At 39.4% G+C, this 14,584-nt stretch overlaps 1 protein-coding gene across 1 annotated transcript in view; it reads left to right on the plus strand.

Moving 5' to 3' along the window:
- FAT2 (FAT atypical cadherin 2) overlaps window positions 1-14,584 on the plus strand; it is a 103,343-nt gene that overhangs the window by 65,795 nt on the left and 22,964 nt on the right. Inside the window, exons 8-12 of the mRNA XM_063447863.1 lie at window positions 3,441-3,716; window positions 4,564-4,774; window positions 5,848-9,894; window positions 11,864-12,060; window positions 13,224-13,377. Coding sequence (XP_063303933.1) covers window positions 3,441-3,716; window positions 4,564-4,774; window positions 5,848-9,894; window positions 11,864-12,060; window positions 13,224-13,377 — 4,885 coding nt within the window. The remainder of the gene's footprint in view (window positions 1-3,440; window positions 3,717-4,563; window positions 4,775-5,847; window positions 9,895-11,863; window positions 12,061-13,223; window positions 13,378-14,584) is intronic.

Genomic DNA, 14,584 nt, shown 5'->3' on the forward strand with positions numbered 1-14,584 from the left:
TTAGTTAGAGATTGCAAAACAAACAAGAATGTTAAAGCAGTGAGAGTCGGGGGCGGGGCCTGACCGCCGAACTGAGCAGACGCTAAGCAGAGCAGCTCCTGCTCATGGAGGCAAATATTGCGGCATAACTGCTCCATAATTACCTATACTCGACATATAAGGCTATCAAGCAATTGGTGACACTAAGGGGCATCTAACGGTACCACTCATGCTGACCCACCAGCGAGAACCCCCCGACCGCACCATGAGGCCTACAAGCAAGGCAGCCACGGGAGAGGCGGCCGCTCTCCCACTGCCCGACAAAGCTGGAAGACTGATTATGGGCCCTTGTCCCCCCCCCTATGGACCGGAGGGGGTTATCCCGGTCCCAGGAGGTCGCCCGCCTGCTCTAAAGCGACGACCACAACTCACTACTCCTGGCATGGCGGAGCACTCACATGGGCCTCCTGCAGAAGCGCAGCCACGCGCTACACACGACAGTATCGACGCCATCTTCGCAGCCTTTTGGCTCCGTCTGGAGCTGAGACTAAGAGGCTCTCCCCTGCCCACACAAAACCGTTCACCTACCAACAGTACAGAGGACCTCTCAGCCCGGCAGGTGCCCGTTACAGCACAAACGCAACGAGATACTCTGGCTGGGCCGTTCCTGGGCAGGAGTACTGAGTGGAGCGGGGAGAAGCGGGGAGCGAGAAGGCCCCCTCAGGGTGCAACTACCACGTCAAAGCAAGAACCAGCATACACTGGCCCGCCTGGGTTGAGAGCCCACAGGGATGCACATTCCCGGCATCATCCACATAAGCGGAGGTTCCGACGCCGCAGGCGGCGTAGAAACACCAGGAGCTCCTGCAATCCCCGACATGGGAAGGATCCGGACTCCAGTACGAGCTACCGAATCCGTGGAGCCAAGATGCGCGCTCTCTGCAGAGCCTGGGGCTGGAGGGACGCTGATCTCTACCCCTGCCTTCTACCGCCCCACAACGGCCTCAACGAGATCCAGAGCACGGGCGTAGGTTGAACACCAGCAGCTCCGGGTGAGGACTTACACGTACCAGCTGCCCACCTACCACCCTGGATACACAATAGGACTTGAGACACTATTATTGCCATTGCTAACAAGTATACTCATTTACTGTCAGATCCTGCAGTTTAAACAGTGTTAGTCCTTTTGCTTTAGTTCTCCCATCTTGTGTAGTGTTAAATTGTCGAGCTATGACATGTTATAACCTTTAGTTTAACCCTGTAACTATCATTTTGACATACCCATTTGCCTGTCTAGCTGACATGTTCGCTTAGAATGTATAATAACCTGAGGCAATGCAGCCGCCACTCGCTTATGCTCACTCTATAACAACACTGTAATTTACCAATTGTTGAACACTTTAGAGCTTCAGGACGAAATTGAATTGTACACTGATTCTCCCTGGACAGCCTAACTAGACAGGCATTGTTCTTGGTTCTACTATGTTTTAGATAAACGATACCAGCTACGTTACATAAACAAAAAAAAGAAAAATTAGGCATTGAAAACCTGGAAATGTACTATGTGTATTGTTGTACCAACCCTAGAATGTAACTCGCTTAAACGTTTCCTCCGTCTTCTCTTTTGTACCCCATACTATATGCCTTAATAAAAATCAGATTGACAAAAAAAAAAAAGCAGTGAGAGTCCCTCTAAGTTCAGTATTGAAATTCCTGGGATTCTACGATTATCAGGCAGACACTAAAGAAAAATGATAACAAAGAAAACAATAAAGAAAACAATATGCTCCGCTGTTCAGGTCGGGTAGGGCGCCACTGAGTACTATCAGGGTTGCAAAAAGGTCGATTAAGTGGGCCATGTTGCGTAGTTGAGCTATCAATATGCATTATTAAGATTTTCAGCCCAAGTCACAGTTAAGCGCCAGTAAGCTCATCAGGCACTGGTCAATATGTCCATTAGTGTCTATCCGAGTACTCAGCCCACTCCGCAAGGTGTGAATGCTGCTCGGCCGTTGGGAGCTTGTCTTTCATGCCTCAGGATATTGGCCTTTTGGATCTCCGCCGCAGCGGAGGGCCATGCCGGTCCGCCGATGTGCCTTCTCCGGTAGGGAGGTCGGCTTATTCTTCCCTTTGCGGTGGTGCCCCTGCGGCCGGGGACCACCCTTCTTCTGCCTGAGGCCTTAGTAGGCGCTTGTGCCCTTTTGCCATTGATCCCATCAACAGGATCATGGGCCCAGGGTTCCACCGGATCCCGATCTTCTCCCTGGGTGTATGGCAGGCTCTGGAGTTCCTCCCGGTGAGCGCCGAGCTCAGATGAAGGGCGAGCAGTCTCATCTGCAGCGGCTTCCACGTGGGTGGTGTGTCGTGCTTGGACACTAGTGCCCTGCGCCCGGTGTGTCTCAGGTCCTGTGGGTTTCTGATCGAGTCTGGTTGTTTGCTGGTGCCTGCTCACCTGAGACAGCGGTGGCTGCATCTGTGCTGCACGGGATTCAATCCGGCTCCAGAACGCTGCGCAGATTCTGTCAAAGGTTGCATTGAATTGTGCCTCCCATGTAGGCCTCCATGAGTTCTCCTCTACAGTTGCCATTTTAGTTTAGGCTTGTCGGGAGGGAATGTCCCGGGGGGTTGGTGAGTCAGTTGTGTATTTCGGTCGCTGTGCCCCCAGGTAGGACCGGGATAATCGGGGGGGGTTCAAGTCGATTATGGTACTCTGACGGCGGGTGGCTGGGAGACCGGCCGTGCCTCCCCTCCACTTGGTCCGCCATTCAAGTAGGCCTCAGTAAGTGAATTTGGTCGCGAACCGTGGACGGGGCTCCCCAGTCACTCGTGGGAGTTCCCTGTCGGTTGGCGGTTCAGGTTTATGCCTTTTGGCCTCCGTTTGACGGCTGCTGGGCTGTCATTTTGCGGGATTCGTTGTGATTGTTTGAGGAGCTCCCCTCAGACACGTCCGTCGGCCATGCTAGCTAGGCCCCGCCCCCCTATCACGTACTTTTAACCCATCTTCACTTCCTTTGTTTATTCTTTCTATCTTACCTTTTTTTCTTTCCATTTGTCCCTCATTATATATTTCCTTTCCGTCTCCTTTTATTCCAACCTTCCAATATCCCCCTTCATTTTACTTTCCAGATTTTGTGTTTAATTCTTGTTTTTTTCTGTTAAATTACTGAAATTTACACTGGATTTACACTTATTGTTACAACCAACCCTACGATTATTACATTTTACCTACTATAAACAATTATTAAACATTAACATTATCACTATTAAAACCATTATCACTGGATCACTGAAGATAATCTTCATGATCCACCAAAAATGAAAAACATGTTTAGTTAATAGTTAGTAATACTGGTACTTAATCATGTCTTAATAGCTATATGATTCGTATTATTTGAAGCTGGACATCTGAATCTTTAATATAGGTTGCAATCCACTCACAGGAAAATGTCTGACTTTTACAGGTATACATATCTGTGGTTCCATTCAACCGACATCGACCAGAATTTCTCCAAAGTAATTATGAGATTCACGTCTCGGAGGATACACTGCCGGGAATTGAAGTGATTAAAGTCAGTGCAACAGATAAAGACAGTGGAGGTAGACTAATTTACACCATCCAGGCCAGTGCTGACCCACGAAGTTCAAAAATGTTTCGCATTGGTCCAAATAGTGGCATTGTTCATACCACAGAGACTTTGGAATTTGAGACAATGCCTCTTCATGTGTTGACTGTGATGGTAGGTTTTAAATATTAAATTAAAGTGTGATTCATTAATCATGTTGAATTTCTGTTCAGAAATGTGACATATAGGATTCTTGTTCATAATACTTGATTTTCATGGATTTTTCACACAAAAAAAAACAAACTGAAAATGATCTTGTCTCTGTGAGAGTTATTCACTAAACTGAATTAAATCTAACAATTAAATTAACAGATGTTCTAATTTACCCTCAGTTTTGCCATATGGATTTAATTTGTTAGAATTCAGTTTAGTGAATATCCCCAAGAGTGTTGTATATGTGCTTCCATAATGCTTGCTTATGGCTTTTGCGTATTACAAACTAGGAATTTGAAGCAAAAAAAAGGAATTATCTAAATTTGTATTTGTAATATTATTAAGGCTGGTATGTTGAAAAATTACCAGTTTTCTTTTTCTGTTGACACAAAATGGGATACCTTCACTAAGGGATACCTTCACTAAGAGTGAAGCTGGACAAACTTTTTTTTTTATTTGTTTATTGTACACCAGGAAAAGGCACATATGAAACAAAATGTAAACAGTATCTCCGTAACATAACATGTTTTAAAGTCAAGTCACATTGACCCATCAAGAATTCTCCAGTCTCTATCAGATCATGTCCTTGAGGAAATATGTTGTATATGAGTTATTTGGGTTGCTATATGTGAGTTTTTTGTAAAACGACCAAACTTTACATTAACTCAAAACTTTAAAATTTACCAACAGCACTTTGAATATTTCAAATTGCATTTTCATAGAAGATGATAAGATGTTTAGCCAACCAGCATTAAAAAAATACCAAATAAGTGGAGTTCAATAACTAAATGTTCCTCTTGCTCTTTAGGTGCGGGATCAAGATGTTCCAATAAAAAGAAATTTTGTCAGGGTCATCATTTATGTGAAAGACAGTAACAACCACTCTCCTCACTTCACACGCTCATTGTATGATGTAAACTTACCAGATTCAGCCCCATCTGGGACAGAAGTAATTCAAGTTCGAGCAACTGATAAAGATAAAGGAAATAATGCAAAGATCCAATACTCCATTCAGTCAGGTGAGTTGCATATCAGGTTTTTTTTTTTTTTTTTTAATGGGCTAACTTTTAACATAGAGTGGCATAATAGTACAATGGCAGCAAAATAATATACAGGGTTGTTCAAGTAATACAGAATAGTAACAAAATCAGGAGGGTGAAAACTAAGTCTAAATTAGCTGATGTAGAAAAGAAAATCCAATTCTGCAATAGCTGCATCTTGGCTATTTTAGCATCAGCTTTGCAATTTAAAATCAGTACAGTTCATGTGAATAATTCTGTTGATAGTGCTAGTCTTTCCATAAGGCAGTCCCTAACGATGTGCCCTTTAACCCCTTAAGGACCAAACTCCTGGAATAAAAGGGAATCATGACATGTCACACATGTCAGGTGTCCTTAAGGGGTTAAAGAAAGTTCTTCAAAACATAAGCAGCAAAGTTCTAATAAAATGCAAAATAGAAAAGCATTGAGTTATAATTTTATTTTACCTACTGACTATTCAATGTGTTGAACACATTACCCTACTGTAGTTCCTCTGGATGCTAGAGTTATTTTTTTTTTAGTTTTTACCTTTCATTTCTGCTGGAGCACACAAGGTGATAATTGAAATAAAGACCATAGTGGGTTCTCCCTAACATCTTCAATTTTCTCACTTTTTGAACTGTCCATGTAAGTGAATATAATAATTGTATTAGACAATTAGTCAATTATGAATCTATTTTTAATTATTGCTTAATCAATTTGTATCTTGGTCATTCTAAAACATAACATAAGGCCATTTGCTGCAACTCAACCATAGGCAAAGTGTTGGCACTTGAGCCATGGATTCAAATTTTACTTTGATTACATTTTGTTTTGAGAAACGTGTTTCAGGTTTATGCTTTCTGGATAAATAATTCATGAAAGAGAAAGTGTACTAAAGACTACAAGATTTAAATCTTTCTCTATCACTTCTATCCTGTCATTCACTCCTCAGATGTCAATGCCTTACTTTGAACTGTCCTATAAATATTTTTTGTATATCGTGTGTATATTTCTACACTGTTAATCCATGAGTTTATATTCCAGATTTACATTTGTCATTTTTCTTTAAGGTAACGCAGATGGATATTTTGCCATTGATTCAGCTGCTGGTGTTATTACCCTAGTAAAAAGAATGGAGCACCCTTCAAAGAATCGACTCACAATGACCATCACAGCTGTAGACCAAGGCACACCACAACTTAAGGACATAGCTACAGTCAATGTGCATGTTAAATCTTCTGATCTGTCACCTCCAAAATTTACTTCTTTGGAATATGTTGTGGAACTTAGTGAATCGGTACCAGTAGGTACTTTCGTTACTATAGTTTCTGCAAAAACCTGGTCTTCCATTAATTATGAAATAAAGGAAGGGAATACAGAAGGTGCTTTTTACATTAACTGCTACTCTGGTATTATTTCCACCCAAAAGAAACTGGATTTTGAGACAACCTCGTCCTACCAGCTGAAAGTGCGTGGCAACAGCTCCATGGGTTTTAACAGTGAAACCACTGTGTTTATCTACATTATTGATGAGAATGACAATTCCCCAGTCTTCATACAGACAGTACATCTAGGTCAAATTAGTGAAGATGCTGCAGTGGGCACCATGGTCACCAACCTTGATCAGAATCCATTAATTATTCAAGCAACTGACAATGACACAGAGTCAAATGCCATACTGACCTACTATATCCTTGACCCAGAGGTTCTGAAATTCTTTAAAATTAATCCAAATATGGGAACTATCTCTACTGTTGCTGAGTTAGATTATGAACTAATTTCAGTTTATCATTTCAATGTGTATGTACGTGATACAGGCATTCCAAGTCTGTTTGCCACAGAACCTGCACAGATTTCCATAATAGTGACCGATGTAAATGATTCTCCTCCCAAATTTTCAAAGGACACCTATGAATTAGATATTTATATTCCTGCTTACAATGGCATGCATGTCCTGACAGTGGTAGCAGAGGATCTGGACTCAGAAGTGATCTACAACATTTCTGAAGGCAACACGGATGATGCCTTTTATATTGATCCAACTGCAGGAATCTTATCTGTGAATGATGCTTCAGTTTTGGAAACACAACGTGAATTCTCCGTAAAGGCTACAGATGGATTGTATCATGCACATGCACTGGTGAAAGTTAATGTAACAAAAATACAAGATACCAACTTAAGATGTGATAGCAAGTACTACACTGCAACAGTGGTTGAAAATGATGCTCGTGTCATATTTTTAAACATGCTAAATGTGATTGGAGTTCAGCTTAATGAAGCACTTTACTTCACTGTTTTAACATTCACTGATAATTTCCAGGTAGGTAGTTCTTCTGGAGTGTTGCAAACAAAAGGTTTACCATTTGATCGAGAAATTAAAGACAAATATGATGTAACAATTGAAGTAAGAGACAGCAGAAGACCATCCCGCATTGCCCAATGTAAGGTTGAAGTCTATGTCGAAGATGTCAATGACAATGCACCAGAATTCTTAAATACTCCATATTATATTCCAGTAGAGGATGGTTTAGAACCAGGGGATGTCATTTTCCAAGTATCTGCAATTGACAAGGATGTGGAGAGGAATGGTGCTATTACATACTGGTTTAATGAGGACTATAAGTATTTTAGAATAGACCCCAAATTGGGAGATATTGTTCTGAGACACCCCTTTGATTACGAAGCATTAAATCAGTATGTTTTAAGAGTAGGTGCCAAAGACAATGGACAGCCATTTTTATATTCAGAAGAGGAAGTAGTGGTAATTGTAAGAAATAAGTCCCACCCAATATTTCAAAGCCTTTATTACACTGTTACAGTGCCAGAAAATGTACCTATTTTTACACCTATTATGCATATCCAAGCTCGGAGCCCAGAAGGATTTCGTGTAATTTACCATATTGTTGAGAATGAGGCTCTTGCTCTGTTTAGCATCGACTTCAAGACTGGTGCTCTCAGTATTGCAGGCTCCCTGGATTATGAATCCAAAACAAAACATGCTCTTACCGTAAGAGCAACTGATACAGCACTTGGATTTTTCTCAGAAGCAAGAGTTTTAATAAATGTGGAAGATGTTAATGATCACTCACCAACTTTCTCTAAGATGGTCTACATTAGCCATGTGAAGGAAAAATTGCCCCCTTACAGGCCAATAATTCAAGTTTTGGCTTCAGACCTAGATTCAGGTAAAAATAAAGATGTGTCTTATTACATCATAGGAAACAACACAGATGGCATTAATGATTTTTTCCATATTAACTCCAAAACTGGTGAAATAACAACAGCTCAAGAACTTGATTATGAATTGAGATGTCATTACCAATTCAAAGTAAGAGCAGTAGACAATGGATTACCTCCTTTGCACACTGATGCTTTAGTAGTTATTAATGTTTCTGATGTGAATGACAACCCTCCAGAATTTAGGCAGCAACAGTATGAAGCCAATGTTAGTGAGTTGGCCAACTGTGGACATATTGTTATAAAAGTTCAGGCATTTGATCTAGACAGTATAGATGCTGGAAAGCTGGAGTATCTCATTCTATCAGGGAACAATAATCGTCATTTTACCATCAACAGGACATCCGGCATTATCTCCTTGTCTAACCTATGTAGGAACAGATTAGATTTGTCATACCTTTTGCAAGTATCAGCTTCAGATGGTGTCTACAGGACCACTGTACCTGTGTATATCAATGTTACCCATGCCAATAAGCATAGTCCATACTTCCATCAGGATATGTATGAAGTGGAACTTGCTGAAAACTCAGAAATCGGCACCAAAGTGATAGATCTGTTGGCAACTGATCCTGATGATGGTCAGTATGGAACTGTGACTTACACAATAATTAACAAGTTAGCCTCTGATAAGTTTTCAATTAATAATAAAGGGCATATTGCTACACTGAAGAAACTTGATCGAGAGAATGCAACTGAGAAAGTGATAGGTATCAAAGTGATGGGTCAAGATGGAGGAGGTAGGGCAGCATTTTGCACTGTAATAATAATTCTAACTGATGAGAATGACAATCCACCTCAGTTTACAGCCACAGAGTACACTCTGTCTGTCCAGTCTAATCTCAGCAAAGGAACCCCCATCATTCAAGTAGTTGCCTATGATCCCGATGAAGGACTAAATGCTGATGTCTCTTATTCAATTGAAACATCTGATGAATACCTTGTTCACATAAATCCTTCTAATGGTGTTATCATGGCAAAGGAGAGTCTTTTAGGACTAGAAAACCAAGCTATCAGTTTCACAGTTATAGCAAAAGATAGTGCACCACCTCATTGGAGCTCTCTAGTTCCTGTCCATCTACAAATTGTGCCTACAGAGGTTCAACTACCCAGATTTTCTGAACCGCTCTATAGTTTCTCAGCTCCTGAAGACATACCTGCAGGCTCAGAGGTAGGGTTGGTAAAAGCAATAGCAGTAGAACCGATTATATATAGCTTAGTAGAGGGTACCACTCCAGAAAGCAACAAAGATGGTGTATTTAGCTTGGATAAGCACACAGGAGCCTTAATAGTAAAAAAAGGTGTAGATCATGAACAAAACAAATGGTACCTTATTGATGTGCAAGCTAACAGTCCTCATTTAGGAAAAGAACTTGTATCCTTGGTATCAGTAAGTATCCAAGTAAAAGACATTAATGACAATAAGCCAGATTTTGAATCAGACCTATACAGAGCCTCACTTACAGAAAATATGCCTGCTGGAACTACAGTAATACAAGTCACTGCTAATGACCAAGACACAGGGATTGATGGGATGGTGACTTACAGTCTGAAAGCAAATACCAAGGAAATCAATAGACTGTTCACAATTGACAGTGACAATGGGTGGATTACAACACTACAACAGCTAGATTGTGAAGAACAGCAGATATACCGTTTCTCTGTGGTGGCTTCTGACCAAGGCAAGAAAGTTCGTTTGTCTTCAGAAACAATGGTGGAGGTGACCGTTACCGATGAAAACGATAACCCTCCACGGTTTACTAGTGAAGTATACAAAGGATATATAGCAGAGAATAGTCCAGCAGGACATATAATTGCTACTCTCAAGACATGGGACAATGATATGTCAGAGAACAACAGAAAAGTGACGTGTTACATCACAGGTAAGATATGTTTCACTTTCATTTTATCCTAAAGGAAAACTATCTGGGATTTTTTTTTTTTCATATTTCTAATTCTTACTGACTTGATATCCCTAAACATATTGGACTATTCTTTTGATAAAAAGCCATGTCACTGTAACCATTTTTCAGAAGCACAATAGTAAGCATGTGAATAGCTACAAGTTAATAACTTTTGCACTTTTGATAATGGTCTGAGGAAATTTGAGGAACCATACTGTTAGGCCCTTCCTGCTAAATAGGGGGTTTGTAAAATTACTTAAGTATTTAATGACTATCTGAATCCCTAAACTTTATATACAGTTCAGATACTTATTAGCAGACACCAAATTGTTTCAAAACAAATTAACAGAAAATAAATCTAGGGGCTTTAAAATTAATTAATTATGAGATGTTAAACAATCATTTGAGAATAAAATAATAAAACAGAGGGTGTAATTCTGATTGTTATTTGAAACCTGACAATATTTTATGTTGATATTGCAACTTTACCTGTAACAAATTTTAAAAACATTGTTGTCAATATAACAACCAGAATTAAAAATGTTAGACTATAGAACTATTAAAAAAATTAAGTTAACTATACTATTTTAACTGTTTTAAAAAAAAATAATTTAAATGGTTACTCCAACCACCATTACCACTTCAGTGATTTGAAGTGGTCATGGTGGTAGAAGTATAAATGAGCAGTTGAAACATTGCACATTCAGAGTTATTGTGTGCCAGCGGCTAATTTCCCCTCAGGCACATGTGAACTGGAACTCTGTTCCACGTTGCCTAATGTCAATTCTGTTCATACTTTACATCTGTCATCAGTGTGCATGGCACGCTGCTGACAAACATAAAAATCTCAGCCTGCAAGGGGAAGGTAGCTGCCCCTCCCTCCATGTGGGCACTCTGCCCTACCTCCCCTGGTTCAAAACATGGGAGAAATCCTCCCTCCATTCTCCTCCCCACTCCCCCCAGAGTGCGCACATACGCTATAAGCCAGCAAATTGGTTTCTACGGCAGGGGGCCTAATAGGTATGCCACATAGGGCATTTAGAATTGAATTTACTTTTTTTATCGGAGTTGGAGTAACCCTTTAAAGGAATGCTCCAGCATTCGTTTAAAAACATTTATTTGTAATGTTGCCATTTGTAAAAATCAATTTAAATTACTGGGTACACCTTCACTTCCTGAAAGAAGGTTAACTTACCTCCAATCCTGTGGCAAGATGGTCCCTCTCCGCAGCTGTGTTCTGCTTTTGATCAGCAGTACATATCAGGAATGACATTCTCCTAGCTGTCTGATTGACAGTCAGGAGGGTAAAACCCAAACACTGTGTAAAAGTGCAAATTTATCCTGTGACAAAGTGCAGCTTTAATTTCTCTTGAAATCAGCACTTTTATAAAGTAAGAATAATACACTCTGTTAAACTCTAAAGTGCTTTAGGAAGCTGTGTTCCAGGAGTGTGCCTTTAACAATAGTAAAGCTTATTCACCATGGCCTCGATTTAATAAGCTTTCCAAATATTCAATACTGTTAGAAAAACTTTACAAATGAATTGTCTACAAACATTTCCATAGACTTTAATTGTGACTTCTGTAGATAAATCATTTGAAAAGTTTTCTAGGAGTATTTAATAATTTGGCAAGTTTATTACACGAGGCCTCAGTCTGCCAATTTGTGGGGGGGAAAAAGTAAGTTTAAGTTTGAGGCAAAATGTTTAGAGATATTCACTAAATTTACAATCCTATGTCCTATTTTGCAACCCACTGATTAATTTGTCTGACTACGTGCAAATAATTAATGAAACTGAGTTACTGGGATTTCCTATCACCTAATAGGAAGAGTTTTCTATAGGTTATGGTAAAATGGAAAGGTCATGAAGAACATATCTTTGTAAACATGGTAGCAAGCCACAAAAAAAATAAATCATATTTCCTTACACTATACTTTTGCCTCCTAGATGGAGACATTTATGGTCAATTTAGCATTAATGAAGTTGGAGATCAGTGGGTTGTCTCTTCAAAGAAACCTTTGGACAGAGAAGAAGTAGAGAAACATTTCCTCAAAGTGACAGCATCTGATGGCAAATTTCAAGCCACTTCCGAAGTAGAAATTACTGTGCTTGACATTAACGACAACAACCCTCAATGCCAGCAGGTAAATAAACTCTAGAACATTGCATATACTTGATACTAATAGTTAGCAACTTGGAACATGCATGTTTTTTCCATATTTAGAAAAAGCAGTACCATATGTTCAGATATATCTTAGGAATATCATGTCTACCAGGTTGGCCAGTTGGAATCAGTACACATGTACTCTTTCTTTATTTTTGTATATAAGCAAGCCAGTTTTAATGTATGCATATTTCACATGAGTTGGTATATGCATACATGCCTTACATGCAGGCATCCATTTTTTTCAGGAAAGTCTTTTCATTAGTGAGAGAATGGTTTGGTGAACTCCACCCAAGAGGTTCCATTAGTCAGTCCACTTAATGTAGTTCTTATAGATAGATAGATATAAATTGTATCTATCTATCTATCTATCTCTCTCTATCTCTATCTCTCTCTCTCTCTCTCTCTCTCTCTCTCTCTATCACACATATCCAGGAAAAGAACTGCCTTCATACACTAGGAATCTGTTAGTAATACCAGCAAAGTACAAACTGGAGGTTTGAGGTTTGCACTAATGGGGGAAGGCTCTGCCAATAATCAATGTCTTCAATTCCTACAAAAATAATGGATGCTCTTTAATTGATTTTGGACATTCCATGAGTTTTAGAGCCGCTTTCTCAACACTGATTGGGGCCAACATGCTATTTTCCCTTAAACTTAAACAGATTTATCCAGATGCATGATGTTTTTGAGGAGAAAATGTGTCTGGAGGGTTGTGCAACTTCATTGTATGAGTGACTGATAATCTAGCATGAAAGATGGGGTAATAACTTTCCAACCATCTAAAAGACATTAAAGAAGAGGCACTACAAGCCTCCATGATTACTGTGATTGACAGATATTACATAGTTTTGGCAGTTGTGTCTCAGGTCTGACTCAGTCCTCAAACCGCTCACAGAAAAGAGCACTATTAATTATCCTCATCTCACAGATAAAGAGTACCATTTTATGCATGCTTGTTTCCACAAGGTTCTGTTTTGGCTTCTCTTAGCGATAAAGAGACAGTCTATCAAAACCCATCCAAAAATAGCACTGATGTAGCTAAAACAGTCATTATTCACCTTGCTTGCTTAGGAACTCACGTTCTTGCTATGGATGAATGATTGCAATGCAAGATACTCAGATAATTCTTTTTTTTATCAGATGCTATACACAGCAACAGTTTCTGAGGATGCCCCTCCTGGCCTCTTTATCCTTAAAATATCAGCCAAAGACCCGGATGTTGGCAACAACGCTCAGATATCATACACGCTTCATGGTCTTGGGGATAACCAGTTCCGACTGGATCCTCATACAGGTAAGATATCTTTCATACTATCATAGTTTTCTGCAATGCTGAGTATTTCCTCAATCTTTTTTTCAATCAGATGTCTATTTTAAACTAGAAATATTCTAAGCTTTTCTGTGTTGTAAGCCTTGATTTTACTTCTAGAGTTTAGAATTATACATTCATCGAAATTATGACAACCAAAACTTTTAATATGAGTGCAATGATACAATTTTAAAACAGCAACATTTAAACATTGGATTCAAAATGCGGCTAATTAGGAGTATATACTATAATGTCAAAGCATTAAAAATATTTTAAAATAATTATAGAACAATGTATAATTATGGTTGTCATTACAGTATCGGTTCCTCTGTTGTATTTTAATTGGGGGTGCATCAGTGAACCCTGGGATGTAGGTTTAAGTATAATGCAGGTTACAGTTACAGGGAGCTTAGAGTTAGGGTCCACTTTTTCCAGCTCAGAATCAATTAGAATTCCAGAGCATCTTGCTAGCAGGTTCTCCCTAACCCGCAGTAAAGAACCCACCACCGTAACACCCTAGAGTCCCACAACCTAACACAAAAACTAGCCTTACATTAAGCTGCCCACATATCATATTCACCCTCATTCATGCAGCAGTAATTCCACTGTATGCTTTTCTTAACACAACAGTAAAGCATTGTCACTAGCATTGTATTGTAAGCATTTAGAACTAGCCACTTTGACATTTTAAATGTATGCAGGATGCACTATTTGTTCCTGATATCATAAATAAATATGTTTGGTTAAACTGTCCATCACATCACATCAGGCACTGTACTGGTTTTCAGAAAAAATAATTGGTGTAGCATCTTTAGCACAGGAAACAGATTTAATTGCATGCAAAGTAATGAATAACTGCTTTAGGGAAATAGACCATATTATTCGAAAAAAGGAAGTGACATTTCAGACCAATATTTTAGACTTTCTTGCCCAAAGGTATTCATTTCCTGGATATCCCATTTACTGTCAGAAAATTATACCTTGCACTGTTGCATAATGCAAATCTTGAAAATTACAAAATATACATGCCGAGAGACTTCAAACACAACCCTTATATTGTAAAATGATTTGTAATTTAAATACTTTTTGGTATAAATTTTTTTATTTGTAGGTAGGTGGAGTGTGTATAAAAACATGCAGTATATGGGCGTAAGTGGGTAATGGTTATATAAGAGTGAGTTAGTAATCATTA

This window comes from Pelobates fuscus, chromosome 3 (assembly GCF_036172605.1).
Source record: "Pelobates fuscus isolate aPelFus1 chromosome 3, aPelFus1.pri, whole genome shotgun sequence".
NCBI classification, from domain to species: Eukaryota; Metazoa; Chordata; class Amphibia; order Anura; family Pelobatidae; genus Pelobates; species Pelobates fuscus.